This window comes from Xiphophorus hellerii, chromosome 19, assembly GCF_003331165.1.
Source record: "Xiphophorus hellerii strain 12219 chromosome 19, Xiphophorus_hellerii-4.1, whole genome shotgun sequence".
NCBI classification, from domain to species: domain Eukaryota; kingdom Metazoa; phylum Chordata; class Actinopteri; order Cyprinodontiformes; family Poeciliidae; genus Xiphophorus; species Xiphophorus hellerii.
Genome location: NC_045690.1, coordinates 28,262,747 through 28,288,047, shown reverse-complemented (window position 1 = coordinate 28,288,047; position 25,301 = coordinate 28,262,747). Strand labels below are relative to the sequence as shown.

Sequence of the window (25,301 nt, the reverse complement as noted above, 5' to 3'; positions counted from 1 at the left end):
TCTTGCCGAGCAGTCATGCGCCAGCAGAGTGAAAAGGAGGAAGCTCGGCACGCAGCCTGAGCCAGTGCTGAAGGTGATGGAGACAGTGTTGTTGATCCTGACAGTCTGAGGTCTGTTGGTCAGGGTGTCCACAATCCAGTTCCCCAGTGTGGAACTCAATCCAAGAGAGAAGAGCTTCTGCACCAGGGTTTGTGGGATGATGATGTTGAAGGCTGAGGAGAAATCCAGAAAAGGCAGATGGATATAACAGTTTCTGCTCTCCAGCTGGGTGAGGGCTGTGTGGATCACCGATGAACTGGTGTCGGCAGTGGAGCGGTTCTTCCTGTAGGCGTACTAATGGGGCTCCACAGTGACTTCGATGGAGTCCTTGGTGTGATTCATGACTACCCTCTCAAAGGACTTCATGACTACCGATGTTAAGGCTATAGGCCAGTAGTCATTCTGGCTCATCACTGTGGAGCACTTGGGGACAGGGACAAAAATGGCAGTCTTTAAGCAGGTGGGCACACCTGCTTAAAGGCGGACGTTTCAAGTGATGTGTTGAAACGTCCGCCAACACCTCAGACAGCTTCTGTGCACAGTTCCTCTGTACCCAGCCTGGGTTAGGTTGTTGGGGCCTGCAGCCTTACGGGGATTGATTTCCTGCAGGGTCTTTTTCACATCTGCTGTGGTCACACAGAGAGCTGTGTCACCAGGTGATGGTATTAGTCTGGTGCTGAGGGAGGTGTTAGGATCCTCAAAGCAGGCGTAGAACTTATTAAGTGCATCCGGAAGTGAGGGGTTCATTGGGCATTGTGCACTCCTGATGATGTAGTTAGTGATGCACTTGATCCCCTTCCACATGCGCAGGGGGTCGTTGGTGGTGAAGTGACCTTGATTTTTCTGGGCGTATGCGGCTTTGGCCCTCACAATCCCTTCAACCAATTCTTTCTTCACTTCTCGGAGTGTGGATGCCTTGCCTGCCCTGAACGCAGCGTCCCTGACTGTCAGAGGCTCTCACCTCAGCACTCAGCCAGGTTTTCTGGTTCGGGTAACAAGTTACAGTCCTGGTGGTGGTGACATCATCAGCACACTTGGAGGCTGACAGAGGAGGTGTATTCCTCCAGGTCCACCTCTCCCTCATAAGTAGCTGCCTCGCTGAAGACCTGCCAATCTGTGCACTGAAAACAGTCCTGGAGCACACAGGCTGCATCCCTGGGTCACACAGTGACTGTCTTCTTCGTTGGTCTAATCCATCCCATCAGTGGACAATATGCTGGTACCAGCAGGATGGAGATGTGGTCAGAGAGGCCAAGACGGGGGCGAGGAAGAGCTCTGTACCCACCGTGAATGTTAGTGTACACACAGTCCAGAGTATTGTCTCCGTGTGTGGGGAAGGTGATATGGTGGTAAAAACTGGGCAGAGTGTCCGTCAGTTTCACGTGGTTAAAGTCCCCCACAACCACGTAAAACAACTCTAGGTGCTTCATTTGCAGTGAGATAATGGTGTCATGTAGCTCCTTTGATGCTTCGTTGCCGTTAGCACCCGGAGGGATGTAAACAATGGTGAGGAACACGGCAGTAAACTGCCAAGGCAGAGAGTATGGCCGACATTTCGCTCTCATGAGTTCTATCACCTCAGAGCAGCAGTTTTTAACCAGTCCACAGTTCGTACACCAACCTTCGTCTTAAACCAGCCTTCAACCTTAAACATCAACTTCCTGTTGACATTTAAATTTATACAAGAATGAATAGATGAAACTACAAAAGAATAAAATAGAATAGAAAATTTGCAGCATATCCAGGTTCTGACTAACATGTAAATCCAAAATATATATTAAGCTGGCTTTTAATATAGATGATCACTGCAGTCTGCTTACTATAGTAAAGCTCCATGGTGGCATTACAAGTACTTCCATTACAAAATTTCAAGTTTGTACAGGTAAGTTTTGGTTAATTTGGAGATTTTTCTGTGTGAAATGAAACGAAGTGACTAGGTAACAAATTCAATAACTGAAATTAGACCAAATTTAACGCACTACATATCTGAAAATACCGAAGAGCTTTGGTCTGTATCTTTTGACTTTCACTTATTAAGACTGTCAGATTTCCCAGAAATTGCCTGGTTTCAAATCATGAAAAATTAGATTAGTTTTATATTGCCCGGTTGGACATATTTTATACCAAATCATCCCTACATCTTACCATTCCTATTGGATTTTAGTGTCAGTTTTCAGAAAATATAAAATTATTGTATTGATATTCTAATGAATAAAATGATTTCACCTGTTAAAATAACAAACATGTATCTGTCTGTCTCTTTAGATCAAATTAGTCAACATAAACACTCCTGATATAATTGATGGCAAACCCTCCATCATCTTGGGCCTAATATGGACAATTATCCTTCAGTATCATGTAAGTTCACTTACACTTATTGCTTTTACTTTTTTGTTTCTCTTTGGGCATAACTTATTTCATCTATTTGATATGATCACAGCACTAAAAGTAGTTGAGAGCTTTTTACTACCTAAGACTTAAGGTATGAGATGTAGTAATTAGATAATAAAAACAGTCAAAGGCAAACCTTTGTGCATTGCCCAGATTTTCTCAAAGCTTTATTGGTTTTGTGTTTCCCAGATTGAAGAGTTGGCCAGCTGCCTCTCATTTGATTCCCGTCAGTCGTCCATGGAGTCTTTGGCCAGTTTGGACAGTCGCTCCACGCTCTCGAGCCGCTCAGCCAGCAATAGCCCTGTTCCTCCCAAAGGCTCTCCTTTACACAGCCGCTTTCGAGTTTCTGCTAAGAAAGCCCTGTTGCTATGGGTCAGAGAGCAGTGCCACAGGTTAGCTAAGTTCATTGGCATTACTGATCAAGGACACATTTGTATTTTCTCTGTTTCTGCATTCATAATCAATCATATCGAAGCCTATGTGAATTCTGTCTGTCGATACAAGGTGGTACATCTCCCCTTATATTGTCAAGCTAAAATCAGAAGTTGATATATATGCACACCATTCTCAGAATTTGAACTGAAATTATTTAAAACTGCAGAGCTGTATGTCACTGTAAAAATAATAAAAATGAATACAACTTGATGATTAGATGAAATTGCAAAAGGTGTGACTGTAAATGTTCCCTTTACAGGGTAACTTTGTGTTACCATAAAGTTAGCCTAAGTCAGACCTGGCCTTAAGTTTCTAATTCAATCTTGGTTTTGAGTGAAAAAAATATTTTACTGGATTTATATATTTTTTTCCCTCAGAGCTGGCTGTTCAGTAAGCATAAAAGACTTCAAGGCAAGCTGGAGGAGTGGTGTGGTCTTTCTCACAATCCTGAACACCCTCAGACCCAACTTGATAGATCTTTCCAAAGCTAGAACCAGGAGTAACAAGCAGAACCTTGAGGAGGCCTTCCACGTTGCGGAGACAGAGTTTAGAATTCCAAGACTGCTGAATCCCAATGGCAAGTACCCAAATTTGGTGCTTTTAAGTGTTGACATTTAATATTTGCTAATATAAAACACATCATCCCACAAATCTAATTCTTTTCAGTGACTCTTCACGGAGATAAGGGTAAACTGTGTAAAAAAACAAAACAACCTACAATTTTTTAGGAGAATCTGCAGCCTGGCAATATAAGCCATACTCTGATCTTCTGCTTTTGAATGTTGACGCAGTTACTATTGACATTAATGTCATCTGCTGCTACAGCATATGTATTACACCTTTATTCCCAGACCAGGTTTAAAGACTTTAGGTTAATATTGACCTGGCTTTGTGTTCTGATAACACACCTGTGTACAGGCCAGTCATGCTCATGGAGTAATTTAGAGAGGAAACGGTTGAAAAGTTTAAAACATTTATTCTTCCTCTGTCAACAAGAAAAGAAAGAGGGACATGTGCAAAGCTGGAAACAGTGCTCACTAGTGGCCCCATTCTGGAGTTTCTGGTGAAGCTAAAGAATATTTTGTACATTTCTTCAGCCCAGATGGCTCATGAAATACAGAGTTTCAGAACTCAGGTAAAATAGAACTTTGCAGTATTATGTTCAGCATTCTTGTTACCTGAAGAAGATATCACACTTTGCTTTTAGCTAAATCAGATTCTGCCTAAGGCCTCATATTACCTTGGGCCGAACCTGCCTGACGAGTAAGAGTCGATTCGCTGTGCTTTCTGCTGGATGCCAGAGACCAATAGGGAGATTTCATTTATGAGGCACTAGCAGGGACTGACTTTCAGATCAGGCTTTTCTGTTTCCTGACTGTTGAGCCACAGAACTGTTTTGTTGCCCAGGTTTTATGAGTTTTTCACATCGCCGCTCTTTATTGTCAGTCAGGCGGTCCTGTTGCGCTTCTTAATGTGTTTACAGGTCCACTCCACTGCCACTGCTGAAATCTGTCTGACTGGAGCAGTGAAAGCTAGGGAGAGAAGGCATTTGATAAGACGCAGTTAGAGGCATCGCGGTGACTCAAAACAAGAGGGTGCTGCATGTTTTGGCATGGAGTTCCAAGGACGGTCCAGTGGCTGCCGATCCACTAACGGAGGATATAACGGAGGGTTAACAATGGATTAAACAGCTGTAACGGCTGAAAAATGTGGGGGGGACAGAGGGCAAAGAAACAGGAAGTGCTGAAGCCCATCAAATAGAGATAGGAATAGTAGAAAGTTGGCCACTCTGAGGTAAAAATAAAAAAGCAGCTTTCTGTCCAGAGAGAGCACAGCTGACTCCATGGGCGGGCAATGCCCCCTAGTGCCCCCCAATGCCTGCCCAAGCCACCGGGCCTGGTGATGGTGTGTTCACTGATTGGATATCAAGCTGATTTAGGTCAGCAGTTGATTTCTTAGTGCATCGCTAGATAATATCTCAAATCTGTAAGATTTGATGTATGAGACCAGAGATTATTTATCATAAACAGTTATTGAATACAGAAATGCAGATTGGTAATGTATGTTTGTTTGAAAAGCCTTTGAATATGGACAACTTTTGTTATAAAATATATGCAGTTACGTGGAAAATGATCAAATTCAAAATTCTTATTTTGTGGGCTGCGCAGTTAGTAGAACTGTTGCCTTGCAGCAAGAAGGTCCTGGTTCGATTACCGGCCCGGGGTATTTCTGCTTGGAGTCTGCATGGTTCTCCCTGTGCATGCGTGGGTTCTCTCCAGGTACTCTGGTTTCCTCCCACAGTCCAAAAACATGACTGTCAGGTTAATTGGTCTCTAAATTCTCCGTAGGTGTGAGTGTGTGTGTGTGCATGATTGTTTGTCTGTGTGTTGCCCTGTGACAGACTGGCGACCCGTCCAGGGTGAACCACCTCTCGCCCAAAACGTTAGCTGGAGATAGGCACCAGCACCTCTCCTGACCCCACTAGGGACAGGTGTAAGAAAATGGGTGGATGGATGGATGGAAAATTCTTCTTTTACTTAAATTTTAACAAAAAAGGGATATCAAAAATGCATGTATCCCTTTCTTAATAATCAGTAAAAAACTATTTCCATTACAGCAGTCACACATGTCTCACTAGACAGTTTTTATTAGGTTTCCACTGTTATTGAAGATTTGTCTTTGATTCTTTGATGATGAGTTCCAAATCCTTGAGGCTGGAAGGCTTCCCTATCTTTACCATCACCCTAATAAGACCCCCTTGATCCCAACTCCCTCAAAATGATTCTTTTGGAGATTCAAGTTCTAGGTTCTGGGTTGATAGGGCTATGGCAGCATGTTAACATTACACAGTAGTGGATAAATTCTAATACTTGAATAAAAGTACTTAATATTCAAAAGTACAAATTATGTTTTCTAATATCTGTACATTGCTATATTGTTTTTTGAATGCTTTTACAGTATCTTGTAACTTTCTGAAACCACCTGAATCACTACTATGAAAAATCTGCACCACCTGTAAAAAATTTCAGCATAAAAATTTGATTTTGAATAACTTTGGCCTCAGCTTTAATGTTGATGATCTTGTGATTTGTTTGTTTTATCCTGACAGTTTTCAGTGTCATCAGTGAATCTTCAAAGAGGTTTTTCATCCCTTGTATATGCCAGTTGTACACTGTAAAATGTAATAAGTTCACTTTACTTAAAAAAAGTTAGGAAACCGATTGCCTCAAAATCTCCAAGTAAAGTAGCTAATTCATTTTAAGGTGTTATAGCTATAAATAGCTATGTTTAGACCAATCAATCAATCAATCAAATTTTATTTGTATAGCACATTTCAGCAGCAAGGCATTTCAAAGTGCTTTACATCATTACAAACACAGAAACACAAAGCAACATAGAATCAATAATCAAAACAAAGCATTAAGTCAAGTTCCATCAATAAATTTGTAATTGATTACATTTCAAATACAATTCTAAACAGGTGGGTTTTTAGTTGAGATTTAAAAGAAGTCAGTGTTTCAGCTGTTTTACAGTTTTCTGGAAGTTTGTTCCAAATTAGTGGTGCATAGATGCTGAAAGCTGCTTCTCCTCGTTTGGTTCTGGTTCTGGGGATGCAGAGCAGACCAGAACCGGAAGACCTGAGAGGTCTGGAAGGTTCATACAACAACAGCAGATGTTTAATGTATTGTGGTGCTAAGCCGTTCAGTGATTTGTAAACTAACAACAGTATTTTAAAGTCTATTCTTTGAGCTACAGGGAGCCAGTGTAGGGACTTTAAAACTGGTGTTATGTGCTCTATCTTCCTGGTTTTAGTGAGAACGCGAGCAGCAGCATTCTGGATCAGCTGCAGCTGTTTGATTGATTTGTTGGACAGACCTGTGAAGACGCTGTTGCAATAATCAATACGACTGAAGATGAACGCATGGATGAGTTTCTCTAGATCTGGCTGAGACATTAGTCCTTTAATCCTGGAAATGTTCTTCAGGTGATAGAAGGCCGACTTTGTAACTGTCTTTATGTGGCTCTGGAGGTTCAGGTCAGAGTCCATCACTACTCCCAGGTTTCGGGCCTGATCGCTGGTTTTCAGTTGTAATAACTGAAGCTGTGCACTGACTCTAGATCGTTCCTCTTTAGGTCCAAAAATAATAACTTCAGTTTTGTTTCTGTTCAACTGGAGAAAGTTTTGGCACATCCACACATTTATCTGTTCTAAGCATCTGTTCAGTGATTGGATGGGCTCTGAGTCACCTGGTGACATCGTAATGTAGAGCTGTGTGTCATCTGCATAGTTATGGTAGCTAATATTATTTCCTGTTATAACCTGAGCTAGTGGGAGCATATAAATATTGAATAAAAGGGGTCCTAGGATTGAACCTTGGGGTACCCCACATGTGACCTTTGACCTCTTTGATGAAAAGTTTTCAATTGAAACAAAGAAATCCCTGTTCTTTATGTAGGATTCAAACCAGTTAAGCACTGGACCGGAGAGTCCGACCCAACTCTCCAGTCGATTCAGTAATATGTCATGGTCAACAGTGTCAAAAGCTGCACTGAGGTCCAACAGAACCAGCACTGTGGTTCTCCCACAGTCCGAATTTATATGGATGTCATTGAACACTTTCACAAGGGCGGTCTCCGTGCTGTGGTGAGCACGAAAGCCAGACTGGAAGGAGTCAAAGAGGTTGGTTATCGTTAAGGAGATAGTTAATTGTTTACACACAGCTTTTTCAATAACTTTGCTGATGAATGAGAGGTTGGAGATCAGCCTGTAATTCTGCATTAGTGATTTGTCCAGATTGTTCTTTTTTATAAGTGGTTTGATTACTGCTGTTTTCAAAGCCTGGGGGAAAACGCCTGATGAGAGCGATGAGTTTACTATTTGGATCAGATCAGCAGCAATAACAGGCAGGACTTTCTTAAAGAAATGTGTGGGTAAAACATCCAGACAGCAGGAACTGGAGCTTAGTTGACTTATAATTTCCTCTAGGGTTTTATAATTAAGTAGTTGAAATTGGGTCATTTTTCCTGTATTTGTTTTGTTTGGGCTCAGCATTGGTACTGGCTTTATAGTGGATGTACAGATTAATCCTCTGATTTTTTGAATTTTCTCTGAAAAGAAGCTGGAAAACTGGTTGCAGGCGGCAATACATTGGAATTCAGGCGGTAACGTCACAGGAGGGTTTGTGATTCTGTCAACTGTTGCAAATAAAGCTCGAGCATTGTTAATGTTTTTGTTTATGACATCCGCAAAGAAAGCCTCTCTTGCATGTTTTAGTGTTAAATGATAGTTACGTAGTCTTTCTTTATAGATGTCATAATGAACGTGGAGTTGAGTTTTACGCCATTTTCGTTCTGCCCTGCGGCAGAGTTGTCTTGCAGATCTAACTGTTTGTGCATTTCTCCATGGAGATTTCTTTTTACCAGACACAACCTTCATTTTAATTGGGGCAATGGAATCAATAATATCTGAAACTTTAGACTGAAAATCATTTACCAACTTATCTACATCATTACAGCTTAAGGGTGAGGAAGAAGAGTAGATTTGATTAAAAGTTTCTGCTGTGTTTTCAGTGAGAGAACGTTTTGTGATGTTGCTGTTTGTCCAAGTGGGTTAAAAGATAAAGAACTTTCAAAAATAACAGCGAAGTGATCCGACAGGGCGACATCATTTACAGAGACATTGGAAATATTCACACCCTTACTGATAACCAGGTCCAGTGTGTGTCCTTGAGTGTGTGTTGCTTGTTTGACATGTTGTGTTAGACCAAAAGTCTCTAAAATATTAGCGAGCTTTTTTGCCCCTCTGTCTTGGGGGTTATCAACATGAATGTTGAAATCACCAACAATTATTAAACAATCATAATCAATACATATAAGAGATAGAAATTCATTCAAGTCAGTAAGGAAATTTTCCACAAAAGTTGGAGTTTTGTATAGAGTTACAGTCAAAGTTCATTTGCGGCCTTTAACCTCAATTCCAAGATACTCAAAAGAGGTGAAGTGACCCAAAGAGATTTTACTACAATTTATGGTATTCTTAAATATTGAAGCCACGCCTCCTCCTTTTTTGTGTTTTCTATTCTCATTGAAGAAATTGTAGTTAGGAGGCGCAGATTCAATTAGTACGATCGATTCATTATTATCATTCAACCATGTTTCTGTCAGAAACATAACATCAATATTATGCTCAGTGATGAAATCATTAATTAATAGAGCTTTAGCACAGAGAGATCTGGTATTTAAAAGAGCTAGTTTAAGTGACTTGGAGGCCAAGAGTTCTTCAGTCTGGGGTTCCTTTAGGCAAGGGATCAGTCTGAGGTTTGAATTAGGTCCCCTGTATTTTATGTTTCTGTTTCTTGTAAATTTTCTTGTAGTGATCCAGACAGGTAATGTCCTGTTCTGCAGTGCCGGGGGGCCAGACACATTCTGGAGCAAGAAGGGTGTAAAGATAAAGTCTGGACCCTCAGACCTCAGAAACGCAGAGTGATGGATCCTCTGGGACGTTAGAGTCAGGTGGCTTAAATGAAGTGAGGTCTGCTACGTGAGCGCTAAGGAGAGACGTCCCAAGTACAACCTGTTGATTCATTCCATCTGTAAATTTAAGAAACTCCGGTCCAGAAGACATTTCTCCATGTGTATCTTGTGAATCCTGTGAATGAGTGGGTGAGCAGAGAGGGAGGGGAAAAGGAGGAAGGGAAACAGTCGCTCCGTCTCCAGTCGATGTCGTATCAGCTTGTTTATGTTCCTGATAAGGTTTCTTCCTAGTCAGAAATCCTTGAGCCTGTTCTTCTGAAGCGATGATCACGTTGCTGTCCTTGTTGATAAAATGAAAAAGATTTGCAGTGAGCAGCTTTATCCCATGTTTATTAGGATTGCGTCCGCCTCTTCCAAAAAGGTGAAAATGCTGCCAATAGATCCAGAGGTTATCGATGAAGGTCACTGAGCTGGCAGAGCAGCTTTTAATCAGCCATTTGTTTATCATGTCCAGCCTGGAGTGTTTTTCGTCTCCCCATTGAGGTGATGGAATTGGACCACTGAGAAATAACTTCATTTTTAACTTTCCCATAGTGTCCAGAAGAATATTAAAGTCCTTTTTCAGAATCTCAGATTTCTGCTTTGCCACATCGTTGGCTCCAACATGCACAACTAAGGACTCAATATCTGGCTGATCAGCAGTTAGCGAAAGAACTTTACGAGTTAAATCAGATACAGTGTCACCAGGAAAAGAAATCACTCTCGTTTTCTTGGGATTGCAAACGTGACTGATTCCATTTACTGCCTCATCTCCAACAATAAGCACTTTTGGCATACCTTTCATTTTCCTGGTAGCCGCTTTGTCCTTTGGGGCTTTGGGGGGTGGATGTGTTGGTCTTGCCTCATTGTTGATGTTTGAAAGCGAGTTTTCACTCAGAGGCTCAGGCTGGAGTACAGAAAATCTGTTTTTCAGTGGGATTCCCACAGAGTCAGAATATTTTGAGGCTCGGGCTGGTCGCTCTGTCCTTGGGAGCGGGGTCGGTGGAACCGTTTTGGTTGCAGCTGCTTGTTTGTTTTTCTTTGGTGGAGCAGGTGTTGAAGTTGAAGGTGGGTTTCGGCTCAGAGCCGGCCACGCTGATTCGTCCAGGTGAGGGGTTCTCCCTGTCAGTCGCCTCATCGGATCTGCGGTGTGAGACTTTTGCTTCGGCTTGGCACCCAGAGCGTTCCAGGGTGAGCTGCTTGATGCGAGGCGTACAATCTCTCCGTTGATTTGAGGAAGAGTTGTCTGATTTCCATAGTTGGCGTTGATTTCAAAGTTAACCTCCAGCTGTTTGATCTTCATTTCTATAGACTGAAGTCGTTGTATAATACTGCTAATGTCCTTGGGGTCGGCCGGAGGCATTTTGTCCTGGTTCAACTTGGAGATGAAGAAAAGTAAGGTAAAAATAAAAGTAAGAAAATCCTCCAGTCTTTAGGTTTGTAGTAATCCAGTTATGATGTTGAAAATGTGAATATAACTATAAAAACTGTCACTTTAAAAATAGCTCAGGCAAAGTTATCAGTAAAAACGGGAGAGAGCAGGACAAGCTGTTGCTCCTTCAGCTGCCACACAGATAATGGCAGTAAACCTGAGTGCCGTTAACTCAAAATCATTAATTGGGTTAACTGTAAAATATTCATTCAGACAACTCATGCAATGGCAGTAAACTTGAGTATAGGTAACTCAAAATCATTAGTAAGGTTGACTATAAAATGTCAATTATGACTACTTCAATTTGTGAGTTATGTCAATTAAGCAGTACTCATAAAAATAAGTTATGCTTACTCGTTTAAGCGTTCACATTACTTGCAAAATATCAGGAAACCAATTGCCTTGATATGTAAGATGAACCAAAAGTGTTAAGTTATTGAAACGAAGAGCCAACAGACAACAGTTTGAATGGACAAAAATGTTTAATAATTAAACAGGTTTACCTTAAATACAGGGTTCTCAAGTGTGGTTACATACACACTAACCTGGAAACAAAGTTTTCCATAGACTTTTTTAGAAAAAAAAAAAATGACATGACTTTTTTTCTAGGGCAGCCTTCAATCTAATATTGAATCCTTCAAATGGCCCTCAGTCTTTAAAACTTTGAGAATCCCTGCTTAAATGTCCTTGTTGACTGGTGTGAAACAAAAACTCAATTCTCAATAATAGAGCTAACATTTATCATAACATCGATAAAGTGAATAGTGAAGTAGTGAAGTGAAGTAATGTTTCTCCTCATTAACATAAAACCATTTATTAGTCTGCAAGTGCAGTGATGCTCCCTCCAACAAAAATGAATCAAACAAGAAATAAAAATCACTTTTCCAATAAGGGTAAAGGTATCAACGTTGATCCATAATGTCACATCACATTCACTCATTACATCAGAAGATTTTTGAGTGATTGTATTTTTGGTTTTAGGGATTTATGTCCAAGTGAGAGAAGCACCTTTTGGATGAAGTCAAAGGTGTACTTCAGTTGTTGAGGGTACTCCAAATTCAGAGCATAAATAAGTCCAAAGAGCAAGCACATGGCATGTGGAAGATTTCCAAGGTCATTCATGAGAAGACTTCCTTCCAAAAATCATGGCAGTACCTGAAGACTCAAGGTGCAGTGAGTCAGGGGAGGCCTGCCTGTCCTCAGGAATGATGGTCAGAATCCCAATGGGGGTGTGAGACACGTCTGGGTCTTCGCAGTCCTAACAACAATAGAAGCAACACCACAATTACATATCAACGTAACACTTCTTCATCATGGCTGCTTCTCCTACAGTTTACAGCTGTCCCACCTATGGCAGTCCACTCATCATCAGCCTTCTATGACAGTACAGTGAGCGCATTTCCCAAAAGTGTCAGTGATAAATAAGTGTTGATGTTGGAAGGGAAAGTTCATAACATTTTTACATGTTGCACTTCATCAGCTAAGTGAAATTCATTGTACTTTTTTGTTCTTGATGACATTCGGGTTTCACATGGTGTGACGCTAGAGAACTGCAACTTAAACCTTTCAAAAGACAGCAGAGAACCACTAAAAGTGTTCTGATTGGGGATATTTCATCAATGCATCATGTAAGAAGTACAGAAGCACTGATTCAGGCTGAGTGAAAGAACAGTAACTAAAACTAAAGCTATCAAAGTCACATAAGGAGCAGAATTAAGTGGGACATACCGCGGTGTGGAATTATAAAAATGTAATAAAGATGACTTACAAAGCTTGTCTTGAAGAAGTCCGTGTTCTCATCTCCAAGGATCACAGAAAGGCCACGAAGCACTGCCGTTCGCTTCGCAGTAATAACTGTACTCTGAAAAATCATATCAAACACACATCAACAGAGTAAGCTGGAATGAGTTAAGGTCACTTTTCTTTTAGAGTAAGATATACTATTACATTTTACAGTGTACAGAGTCTAGATAGAAACTGATTTAGGAAACATTCTCATTGATTCCAAATAAATCAGGAGCACTTATTCAGACTGTTGCTAAATGTTCTGAGACGTTCCCATTAAGCCTGAGGGAGAGCTGAATGACGATAGAAAGTCTGCTGACTCTCTTGTTTGTTCATATGACCCTCATACAAGTCCCTCATTTGTTTCCTCTGATCTGCCTGCTGGTTCATTACCATGGCAGCATTTATCCACATTTTTCAGAAATCAGGGATCTACTTCCCCTCCCCATATTTGTTCCCAGAACTAAACTCCTCATACTTTTGAGTTGGTTGTGAACCTCTGAGGGTGGTGTTGTAGTGAGGCTGATCATGGAGGTCTCTGATGTTGATGCAGATGTGGATGTCAGAGACCCAGATGAGAAGTCCATCATGACCTATGTCGCTCAGTTCCTGCAATACTCTAGAGATGTGGCTGCCCAAGAAGATGAGATGCAGGTCAGTGTTTTGATTAAAGTTCTCATACTTAGCATGCCACTGGTTTTCCCTTTAGACATAATTTTTTTCTTTGAGTTTGTTCTAACCCCTCCTTGTCACCTCTTTCCTTCTTCTACTTGCCTTTTCCCCCCTTAAACACAGTATCTGACTCCTCTAGAAAGCCCCTCACCTATCAACGTGCCTGTTCACTACACTCCTTCTATTTCTGCTTCACCTCTTCAACAGGTACAACAAACCATTGTATCCTGCCTCTGCCTCTCTTTTTCCCCTCACGCTGTCATAATTTCAGCTGTTTTTTGTGCACACATGTGCATCAGCTGACTTGCTAGTTGTGTTTCTGAATTATTTCCCTCATGTGATTTTCCATAACATTTTATAATAGCAGTTAGACTGGCAGGCAACTACTGTAATGAGCTAATGGATTAAACTACAGCATGATATAAAATGAGTTGAACAATGAGGTTCTTGATCCAGTTGTTTTTTTCAAATTAGTTGTTTGAAATATGTAGCATGAAAGTGTTTTTAAAATTATGAGATGTCTACCCTTTGGTTTTATGAAATATAAAAAGTTGGAACTGTAAAATATTTTTGTAACAGACTGACAGCATTTTATCTGCATCTCTCATTTTATTTGGTGCATTAAAATGAACAAAGCTTAGTGCTTGGCTGTCAACTGCTCCACCAAAACCTGGATATCAGCTTGTAGAGCCACAACAAAAAGCAAAGTCAGGATCCTAAAAACCAAAACACCAAACAGTTTCCCTCAAAACCTTGGCTGGGCCTAGAAATTCTGTAAAAGGTGAATTGTTGACAAAGGGCCACCTTTACTGAGTCTTATAGAGACCCAATTCAGTCAGAATTAATTAAATCAATAAGTAAACATATTATTAATTGGCGTCTTTATTTAATCGCTTTTGCAATACTGGCCTTATCTAAATTTATTCATATATTTATTTAGTCACATATACAGTATTTATTTTATATATATTTATTATGTTTTTTATTCATTCATTTATTAATTCCTATTCCCATTTCTCTATGCATTCCTCATTTTAATTTCCAAATAAGTAGGGCTGTGTCTTAAAACTTCAACTTCTGCCAGTTGGTTGGTTAGCATCACACTGTACTTGACTTCATTAAAGATGGCGACGAACTTTTTTTTTTTAGAAAACTAATGCTATAAATCCTGACTTTATTTTCTTTGGTGTGGACGCTCAGACCACAGGTGGCGCTACACTTTTTTGTCATCCATCATTTTGACTGACACTGTCAAAAATATTCTGTCATAATGTATTTTTATCCTTGAATTTTTAAATGATATTGACATGTGCTATTCAGTTGCATTTGAATTTTATGCAGTTTATTAATATTCAATAAGTTGAATAGACAATCCACATCCCATCACACATAAGGCAGATGAACCAATACATTCTCACTCCGTACTCGTCATATGTGGATGCTTGGTCAGCTTCCCATTGCCAAGTCTGCATCCAGGGGGACTTCAGCAAAGTGTATTACCCACAATTCATGGCTGCATGTGATGTTTTGGGTTAAAAGGCAGAAATATAGCAATGTGTTTTTTTGGCTTTATTGAAAATAAAATAAAAAATAATATGATTGGGCACACATCAATAACAAACAGTGTGACAAAAGTAATAACCCTGACATGAACAGACGCACATTCAACATTGTTGCTGTCCAGCCAGTTAAAGGTAAATGTCATGCAAGTTAGTGCAATGGTAAAACATAGCAGTATCCTTCTCCCGTCTCCAGCACCAGCCGCATGTCCAACCCCGGTAAGCAGGCACCCTGCCCCAGTAAGCGGGGAAAGGAATTCTTTGCGTCAGAAACAGTTTTCCCGACGCCTCCCAGCACTAGCCCTAGTCTCCTAGTGAGTTTCCCAGCGCTCTGCCCGAGTCTCCTAGCGAAATTCCTAGTGCCCTCCCTGAGCCGGCGGCTAGCCTCCCCGAGCCTGAGCCAGTGCTTCAGGTCCACCTCGTGGCTCCAGCAGGCCTCTTTGAGGTTCTTCGTGGGTTTGTGCAGCCTCCTGGCTTCCCTCCAACACTCTTTGTGGATCACGTCGGCCTCTCTGTCAGACCTGAAACGAGGGGTCCGCTTCCAACATCGCTGCCCACCTGACTTTTTGCAGCAGGTTCCTCTCTGACTGTGTGGTTTATTTGGACTGGTTTTATTTTTGTTTGTTTCTTTTTGTGATGTTTTTCTTTGGACTCTGGCCCCCCATCCAGCGCCCCTGTGCCCACCCTGGTTGAGTTGTTTTTTGTTTGGACTTTTAGAGGCGTGGGGACAGGGGTGCCGTATAGGGGGGAAAGGTTAGGACAATTCCAAGGGCTCCTGGCCGACAGCGGACCCTCCCACAGAAAATTGTTTTTTTTCTTATATATACAAGAGAAAAACATTGGGGGCCCTGTCAATTACAAAATTAATCATATTATGTTTTTAAAATTGTGTTATCAGTAAAAATTAAATATTAGGCTACCATTCCCAGGCCAAAAAGCACACATCCATATTTGCCCTGAACATCCCCCTGGATAATAAAGTCTGATTTTCAAAAAGAGATAGAAAGAGAAAAAAGACAAGAGTGTGAATTTATAACTCAGTTTTTCTCCAAAAGAGATCGTGTGAAATGATCAACCATTTAGCATAGTTAGCTTAGCTACAGACTACTGTTTGCCTCCATTTCATTAGCATCTAATGAATGAAGGAAATAACTTAACAACATATTCATGTATTTAACTTGTCCCTGTATCTTTTACCACACTTAACAACAGATGAGTCAGTCAGCAGTAGCTATAGCCCCAATACCAGCATAACCCCTCCTCCCTTTCCCAGTGAAAAAACTGAGCAACACAGTGTTCAGTGACAAGCTAGTTAGCATCATTCCAGGGATTTTTCCTGTCTCTGTACTCTTTTTACAGTTACACAACAAAAACAATTTATTTATTTCTCACAGAAATTCTAACAATCTTTATAAAATCTTCCATTAGCACACGTACCAGTGAGTGAATGAGGTTGATAGTGCTAAGACTGTCCTCCTGTTTCTGATTGGTTGTTTTGGTCAGAACAGTGTGTTTCTTTAGACAGCAGTAGCAGCTCAGAGAGCAGGTGGAGGAGATTGAATTTTTCACAGATTAGCGTTTCATAGCAAACTATCACAACATGGCAACAGCTTTAACAAATATGAAAAAACTTTAATTTTTTTACTAAAGTTATATTCGGCAGCTTGAACAAAATGCAACTATAAAGCATTTTTGAGAAGTCTGGATTGCTTCATGTATATTTTGCAATAATAAAAAAATTTAAGCAACCTATTTGCATGCAGTATGTGGACTGTTGCATGTAAAATTCACTGGTGAATATTGTGATTGTATCAGAATTGGACCAAAGAAAGCAAGGCAGTTGCAAGTCTTTAAAATTGTGACGCTTTTGATGAGTCAGATAGACTTAAGAAATTGTAACAGCAGCTGCGAAGGGAAGGCCCAATTTAATTTTTTGTCATGGGGCCCAAGATTTCTGGCGGTGCTTGAAAGGGGTGTACTGTGAGGATATTGATTTTTGTATGTGTTTGCCTGATAATCGTCTTTCTTTGTTGTCGAGTCCACTCCTTGATTGTTACCAGCTGTCCCTCGTGTTCCCTGATTACTCTCTTGTGTATTTAACCCCACCTGTGTCACCTGCTCCCCACCAGATCCTTTTCGCAAGTTCTGCCAAACTAGTTTGTTCCTGTCTTTAGTACGGCATGGATGTGTTCCTCTGCTTCAGAACTCAGAACAGTGAGTGATATTAGAAGGGTTCATATGAAACCTCTACTGAAACCTTATATTTGTAATTTATAATGCTTCCAGGCGACACCTGATCGCAATGCACAAGAAGTGACTTGCTGGCTTGTCCAGGCCTTTGATGAGCTGTTGGAAGGATGGGACTCCACAGAAGGAGAAAGCTACTCTGAGCGATACCATGTGCGTTTCTGGACCATAGTTTCTGCACTGCTGAGTTTAATATGCCTTGTGAAAAGTTTTCAAACCTTTTGTAGTTTTTCACTATTCATTTCACAATTGGGATATATCAGTATTAGTACCATTGATTAAAAATGGCTTTATATTAATAATTGATGTTTATTTTCATTAAGTGCAGTATTATGAGGTGTTTAACTGAAGTAGAAGAGCAGTGTCAAAAGGGTAGAGAAATGTATACTCTACATAAAATATAAGTTTTCAACCATTACATATCGCATATTGATGACTCGCTAGACATATTTTGCAAGGTATTACTTGTAAACATCATGAAAACCATGTATGATTTTCCATCTACTTCACAGTTCCAAACTGCGTTGTATTGGTTTGTCATAAAGTAATCTTAAATGCACTGAATGTTGTAGCTTAAAAGTGACATGATGTGAAAAAATTCAAGGGGTATGAAGACTCCATAATAGCATAATAGCAAATCATTGCAATGTTTAGCTCTCTGGAACATAGCTTACTTTCTTGGCTTTGTGTTTTTTCTTGAGTTGATTTGTCAATAATGTGTCTGAGATTTGTGTTTTCTTTAGGTTTTTCAGACCTTTCTTGTGTCCTTTAATGAGCAGCGTAGGCCCATCATGCCTTTACTGACAGCAATGAGACGCACTCCAAACATAAGCCAGGATCAACGGTCTCTTAGGGAAGCATGGGAATGCCTCAGTGAAAAGGTTCTGTTTGGTTCTCATATAATTTAGAAACATATTTTGTTTCTTGTACATTGCATAAACGTAGACACGTTGATTTGAATTAGGTTTTTGCAAATCAAAATAAAAACATATGGTCTACCAATCATAAAAACTCTGTAACCCTCTGTAGTTTAACATCAAAGAAATTGTCTTCATGTTCTGCTTTCATCCAGCTGCGAAAATTCAAAGTTGAGTTAGACAGGAGCCTTCCTGCCCCTCTGGATACTGTAGCTGGATGGTTGCTGAGAACAGAGGGAGCTCTGGCTGAAGAACAAGGTGACTCTCAGGATCATGGCTGTGCTGCTGATGAAGCAAGGGAGAAACAGGAGCTTCTCAAGGTAACTAATCAACTAGAGGAGAGAGAGAAACAGAGACAGAGAGTGAGAGAGAACTGACAACTTTAAAGAGACATTGCACAAAGTAGGAAAAACATGATCTTTTCTCAATTTTTGGAGCCAAGGTTAAATTGCAAAGGAATAAAGAATTCCTGACAAAGAACACCCTTGCATCACTCCCCTTAAAACAGTAAATGAAGCACTTAAGCCTCCATCCATTTCAAGCGTACTCACTCTGCACTTTACAGAACCTGAATCATAGCTATGAAACCTGAGTTGAAACCAAAAGCAGTCAAAGTTTGTCACAAATATTAGCGTTCAACCCAGTCACTTTTTCTTCATCTATAGCAATAAGACCAATATCTATGCCCATGAGCTGCAGATTTCCAAAACATCTCTGACTAAAGTCATATTATCACTTATCAGCCTGCCAGACAACGATATGTCTGGTGTCCATGAATGACGGAAGCCATCATCTCCTGGCACCCAGGACTTTGGAAAAGATCTTGTAGTTCATGCAGAGCAAAGAAACAGGTCACCAGTTCTTTAAATCTAGTAAATCTCCCTTCTTTGGGAGCAGAGTAATGACTGCCCTTCTGCAGCTCAGAAGCAGCCAACTTCTCTGCAGATGATGCAGCAAATCCTCACCTATCACGGACCATCAGGACTTGTAAAAATGAACAGGAATACCTATTAATTGGTATGGGATATACCACTCTTTAGGCTCACCAAAGCAGTACGTAATTTATGTAGATTAAGCTGAGCCTCCAGTTTTTGATTAACTATAGCGTCCACTTCAGGAAGTCCTTCGAAGAAACCATCGCTCACATCAGAAAAGTCCAAGATCGCATAACCACAATCAGACTTTAGAGAGTGAACAATCTTTCTTTCCCCATTCCTTTTTTCCAGTCCAAAGAAGTGAGACGGAGCATCCATCTCTGTTATACTCAGGAAACATGATCTGATCAATGCTCCTTTGGCTGCTGAGGTGAACAGAAGCCTTTTTAGATTTGAGGAAATTTGAAAACCCTTGGTTTCCTGTAGGTGCTGTTAAACCCTGCAGTTCTACCATCCAAGTTCCTCATAGATCTGGTCATGTCTTTAGTGACATTAGGGGTGAACTGTTGACACAACTACTTGATTTAACATTTACCATAATCCCACCACTATTGGACACAAGAAAATTTTGATTTGGATGGTTTGTGATGAACCCAAAAATATTCAAAAGCTGTTCTAAAAGCGCTATCATTTAAAAGACCTATATTAAAACGCCGGCAGGTACCTCATATATGAACATTTTTAATATATACAGAACAACAAGCCAGACAATGATCAGAAAAACCACAACAGGGATTATTTGGCAATTTCTAATATTCAAATAATGTTTAAACAAATATATATGATCCAACAATGCCAGGAATAAAAGATTGTCTTTAGAATGACTCTGTGCTCTCTCTAATTTCTGTTGAAAACTCTGCACACATGTGAAAGGTCAGCAGCTGTAATCAGCTGTGTAAGCCTTTGAGAGGATTCAGAATGAGATTCTTAATGGTTCCTATCTAGTAGATGTAATAATCTATTTTCAGTCCAATTAAAATCTCCACACAAAAACAAATATTCATTTTCACTACAATCTTTGACGGCGTCACATAAAATATTCCACAGAGTCATTCTGTCCAGAACTCAATTTCATATTTGGCTTTATCTTTCAGTAACCCGTCCTCAATTATTTCCTCTGCTTAACAAGAAATAGGCAAGAAATTCTTAGAAAACACCAAGAACACCATCCCCACACCTCCACTACAACTGCACATATGAGATGGCAATACCAAGCCCCCTTCACCTCTGTCTCTTCCCCACATCCCTTCTTCTAATCACGCTCATTATCAGCAGGTTTCTTGAACCTATGTTATATACATTTTTAAAACTATAGTCTTGAAAAAAGCAGCTCCTTTTACTTCATCTCTGGCACCATTCAAATTTAATGTGCCTATATAAAAGGCACACATAGAGGCACAGAATAACAGGGATGTACAGAATATATGTCTAAACATCTTCATCAGCAGTAAGTGTTTGGGTTCTGACTTTCAAGTTTCAGTTTTGTCGAGTGATAGATTGTTTGATCTGTTAACACAGCAACAAAGTTTCCAGTTTTCTTTGTCAAACCCTGAGATTATAAGTCTGTTTATTGAAAACAAACCTCTTACGGTAAGAAATTAAGAAGTAGCAGGAGAATACAGATTCTGCTGATCCTGGCTCAAAGACAGGTAATTTTCAGACTCAAAACCACTCTCTCCTGCTTTATTTGCCCTCTTAGCTCCTAAAAAAATTGAGCTTTTCTTTTTCTAGGACAGTTTTTAAAAATCTTCATCAAACCTGCTGTCATCTTCAACTTCATCGGTTTTTTTGGTACCCTGAATTGGCATCAAACTATTCACAAATTGGTCCTTATTTATATCCCTGTCTGTTATATCAATTTCTCTTGGATTATCATTGTCATTAGAATGATCACAATTTATAAAAGATTGCATCCTAGAGGGTTGTTGCTCTGCAACCACAACAGCAGTGCCTCCACGGTCCATAGTCCCATCAGCAGTAGGATTCTCACCAACGACACTAGAATAAACAGTGGCATCGCAGCACGCCTCAGTGCCAGCAGAGCTGCTGGTGGCGTCGCTGCAGTGGAGCTGCCTATGCCCCCAGCAGCCTAACAGCTGCTCACAGAGTGTTGCAGTTGGCACCCGCCCCTCAATTGCATCATTCACCAGCTGTGTATAAGCTGGTGAATGATGCAGAGATTTTCTTGAGCTTTTCTGGGCAGGATTGAATTACATGTCATTCTCCACCACAACCAAAACATTTCATGTTCTCAGAAGAGGCAAAAACAATATAATTAAACCCATCTATTTTGAAATTAAAAGATAAGTTAAGCTCATTAGCTGTGTTCTTAAGGATCCTAAATACCTGTCTTCTGGGTCACACCACATGTCCAAGGAGCACAGATTTGCAACCCAAAAGCACCATCTTTATGGGTGAAGCTAGCTGGTCATACCGAGACAAATACTTGACTAGAAGATCATTTTTAATAAACAGGGGCTGTCAGGATCTGTGTTTTTCTGTGTTTATTTAGAGTTTTCTGTGTTTTTGAGTCTCCGTGTTGTCCTGTCTCCCCCTTGATTGTTCCCAGGTGTGTCTCGTTCTGTGATTACCCTCTGTGTATTTAATGCCACCTGTGTGTCTGCGTCTTTGTCGGGTCCTCGTCTAATGTGCGTGCTGCCTGTTGTTTGGACTGAGTTTCCTCCATTAAAAATCATTATTCATCTTACCTGGGTCCGCTGCGTCTCCCTCACCGCACCGATTCATGACAGAAGGACCCGACCAAACCGATCGGTGAGGCTGCTTATTATGGACCCAGCTGGAGTGAGGTTCCCTCCTAAAAGGCAGAGCGGACCGAGGCGGAGATCCGGCAGGGAGGAGAGGGTGCTGGCTGAAGCCCTCGCCGACTTGCAGCGGGAGCTTTTCCGGGGGACAAGATTGGTGTTGGCACCCCCCGGATTCGGCCCCCGTCGATTCCTCCGTCCGGGAAGTCAGCGACCTGAGCCGCCGGTGGACCCGGCCCCTGGTCGCCCCACGGGAACACCACCTCCGCTGTCTGCCCGGAGACAGCGACGTGAGCCGCCGGTGGACCCGGCCCCTCGTCATTTTCCGGAGCCGCCACCTCCACTGCCGGCCTCGAGGCTTCGCTCCGGCATTCCCCCGATGCCGGCTCCGAGGCTTCGCTCCGGCTCACCTCCGCCGCCGGCCCCGAGGCTTCGCTCTGGCTCACCTCCGCTGCCGGCCCTGAGGCTTCGCTCTGGCTCACCTCCGCTGCCGGCCCCGAGGCTTCGCTCTGGCTCACCTCCGCTGCCGGCCCCGAGGCTTAGCTCCGGCATTCCCCCGCTGCCGGCCCGAGGCTTAGCTCCGGCATTCCCCCGCTGCCGGCTCCGAGGCTTCGCGCCGGCATTCCCCCGCTGCCAGCCGGCGCACCAGAGACCGAGACCCTCTGCGTTCCTCCCGAGACCGAGACCCTCTGCGTTCCTCCCGAGACCGAGACCCTCTGCCTTCCTCCCGAGACCCCGACTCTCCGCCTTCCTCCCGAGACCCCGACTCTCCGCGTTCCACCGGAGACCTCGACCATCTGCGTTCCTCCCGAGACCCTGACTCCCGAGACCCCGACTCTCCGCCTTCCTCCCGAGACCCCGACTCTCCGCGTTCCTCCCGAGACCTCGACCATCTGCGTTCCTCCCGAGACCCTGACTCCCGAGACCCCGACTCTCTGTGTTCCTCCCGAGACCCCGACTCTCTGTGTTCCTCCCGAGACCCCGACTCTGGGCGGCCCCCGGGACACCTTGTCGTCGCTGCTGGGCGCCCCCGGGACACCACCTCGTCATCGCTGCCGCCTCAGGGCGGCCCCAGAGACTCGTCGCCGCCGCCTCAGCGCGGCCCCAGAGACTCCTCGTCGTTGCCTCCAGCGCCGCGGACGGCCGCCGGACCACCTCCGTGGTTCCCGCCTCCAGCGCCGCAGACGGCCGCCGGACCACCTCCGTAGTTCCCGCCTCCTTTGCCTCCGCCCACCCTGTGGGTAGTTTTTTGTTAGTTTTTGGACTCTTGGCCTTCCCTGTGCTTCCGCCCACCCTGGTGGGTTGTTTTTTGTTATTTTGGACTCTGGCCCCCCGTCCAGCGCCCCTCCACCCGCCCTGGTTGTGTTTTCTGTTCGGACTTGTTTTTGGGGCGTCTGGTAGCCGCCCTTGAGGGGCGGGATCTGACAGACAGTATCTGTCAGATACTGTCAGGATCTGTGTTTTTCTGTGTTTATTTAGAGTTTTCTGTGTCTTTGAGTCTCCCTGTTGTCCTGTCTCCCCCTTGATTGTTCCCAGGTGTGTCTCGTTCTGTGATTACCCTCTGTGTATTTAATGCCACGTGTGTCTGCGTCTTTGTCGGGTCCTCGTCTAATGTGCGTGCTGCCTGTTGTTTGGACTGAGATTCCTCCATTAAAAATCATTATTCATCTTACCTGGGTCCGCTGCGTCTGCCTCACCACCCCTCACCGCACCGATTCATGACAGGGACACATTTAAGATGATAATATTTTTGGCTGGACTAACCAGAGGAAGAACCAGTCATAAATGATGATGACTATCAAATCATTCACTTAGATGTACTATTAGTAAAGACAACAATCACTCCATTCACACTATCACAACCCACCACTCCTCCTACAGCTACAGCAGCCTTCTCTGCTGAACAGCTAATCATTGGTATGAGATTGACAGCATGCCAATGTGTCAGCTTTTCAAACTCTGCTCCACCCTCTACAATGGGCATAATGCCAAATCAAGTCTACTGCAAAAACTACCAGGCCAGGCTAGAGCAATCAAACTAAACTAAGATCGATCAACTGTGTGCAGAGAAATGTGTTCAAAACACTTTGCAGCAAAAGGTAGAGAAAGACCCCCCAAAAATTCACTCATTCTAACACTCCTGTCTCTATTCCATTCACTCAAAGAGAGAGAGAGATATCTGTACATATGTGTGAGTGTTTTCCTGTCTTTGCAGATTTGTTTAGAGGAGATGCCACAGCAATTGAAAATCTTCCAGTCCTTCCAAAACCTGGATGACTTTGGAAACATGATGGTTCCATCAGACAAGATTGAAGAACTAAAGAGGAGGTTCATTGACATTCATGTGCACATTTTGAAAGTTATAGTAGGTCTTAAAAGTGTACACCCCTTGTTAAAATGCCAGGTATTTATAACATGAAGATTGAGATGTTTAGAAATAGTTTTACAACTTTTGCTCTCATATCATGTGACATATATCTGATACAATAATTTTGATTCATTGTCAGTCTTTAATCTAATTCAATTATTAAGGACTTTTTCTGACATATTCTAATTTGCATGCTTTAAAGGGGCAGTATTATGTAAAAACCAACTTTTCTGAGCGTAACATCATGTCATAATGTTGTTGCCTCATCAAAAAACATGAATGCTGCCTTGATTTTTCATGCATGATTGGGAAATCCTTTAACGTCTGTGGCCTCCATTCAGCTGTGCAGAACACCTGGGTGAACTGAGTGCCACCTTCACACTTCCTTGGAGCTACAGTTCCTTTTTAGTCAATTCGTTCTTTACAGCACAGACTGTAGGATATCATGTCCCTGTGTGACCTAATTGAAGATACTTTTAATTATCCCTTTATGAGTGTTGGCTTTGCAAAAAAACCCAACATCCACGGTCACCCATTCTTTTCCATAACGAATGACAACACTCCACTGCACTAGCAAGGACCACGCCACAAAGATATGCGTTTAAAGATTTATTGATGAATGGATGAGGGATGAATGAGAGAGAGATGAAGGGAAGGAGGGATGATTTGGTCATCTGGGGAGAATGATTGAGGGTTTAGGATGTGAAGACTCTGCGTGGTGGTGTGGTCTTCGAGAAACGGTTCCTCTTATTTTTCCCCAAGCCAACACAGGATCCCCCAGACGAAACCTGCACCAAAAAGAAAAGCAAAGCGTGGTTATGAATGAAGACGAATTAAATAAAAGAGGTAAAGGGTAAGGGAGGGTGGGTTTGATGAAAAGCAACAGACTGAGTTGAGTGGGTGAGCAGAGTATAAATAGGTCGCCTGGAAAATTGGAGGTGTGGTTTGGGCGTGGCCCAGCCCCCGAAATTGAGTTTACACATTAACTCCATTTCACTAGCAAGGACCACGCCACAAAGATATGCATTTAAAGATTTATTGATGAATGGATGAGGGATGAAGGGGAGAGGGATAAAAGAGAGATTTTTGACAAGGGGAACATGGACTTTTGAGAACCTCTATAATAATACACTAATGTACTAATATTACATTATTATGTAATCTATAATATATCACTTTAGTACAGACTATTAATAAACCAATAAATTGATCTGCTTTATTGTAAAAAATTTTCCTGGTATGTTTT

At 42.0% G+C, this 25,301-nt stretch overlaps 1 protein-coding gene across 7 annotated transcripts in view; it reads left to right on the top strand.

The window, feature by feature from the left end:
* The window catches only part of LOC116708782 (uncharacterized), a 246,275-nt gene that overhangs the window by 51,149 nt on the left and 169,825 nt on the right, over positions 1–25,301 (top strand). For 6 of the 7 annotated variants that reach the window (XR_004336772.1, XR_004336774.1, XR_004336773.1 and 3 more), the window contains exons 6-14: positions 2,305–2,397; positions 2,620–2,822; positions 3,243–3,442; positions 13,149–13,249; positions 13,391–13,474; positions 17,113–17,226; positions 17,817–17,954; positions 18,146–18,310; positions 23,903–24,015. Coding sequence is in view for 4 of the 7 variants with exons in the window: in XM_032546811.1 (XP_032402702.1) it covers positions 2,305–2,397; positions 2,620–2,822; positions 3,243–3,442; positions 13,149–13,249; positions 13,391–13,474; positions 17,113–17,226; positions 17,817–17,954; positions 18,146–18,310; positions 23,903–24,015 (1,211 nt within the window). In the remaining 3 variants the exon portion in view is untranslated. The remainder of the gene's footprint in view (positions 1–2,304; positions 2,398–2,619; positions 2,823–3,242; positions 3,443–13,148; positions 13,250–13,390; positions 13,475–17,112; positions 17,227–17,816; positions 17,955–18,145; positions 18,311–23,902; positions 24,016–25,301) is intronic. The other variant, XM_032546812.1, reaches the window with a different exon arrangement.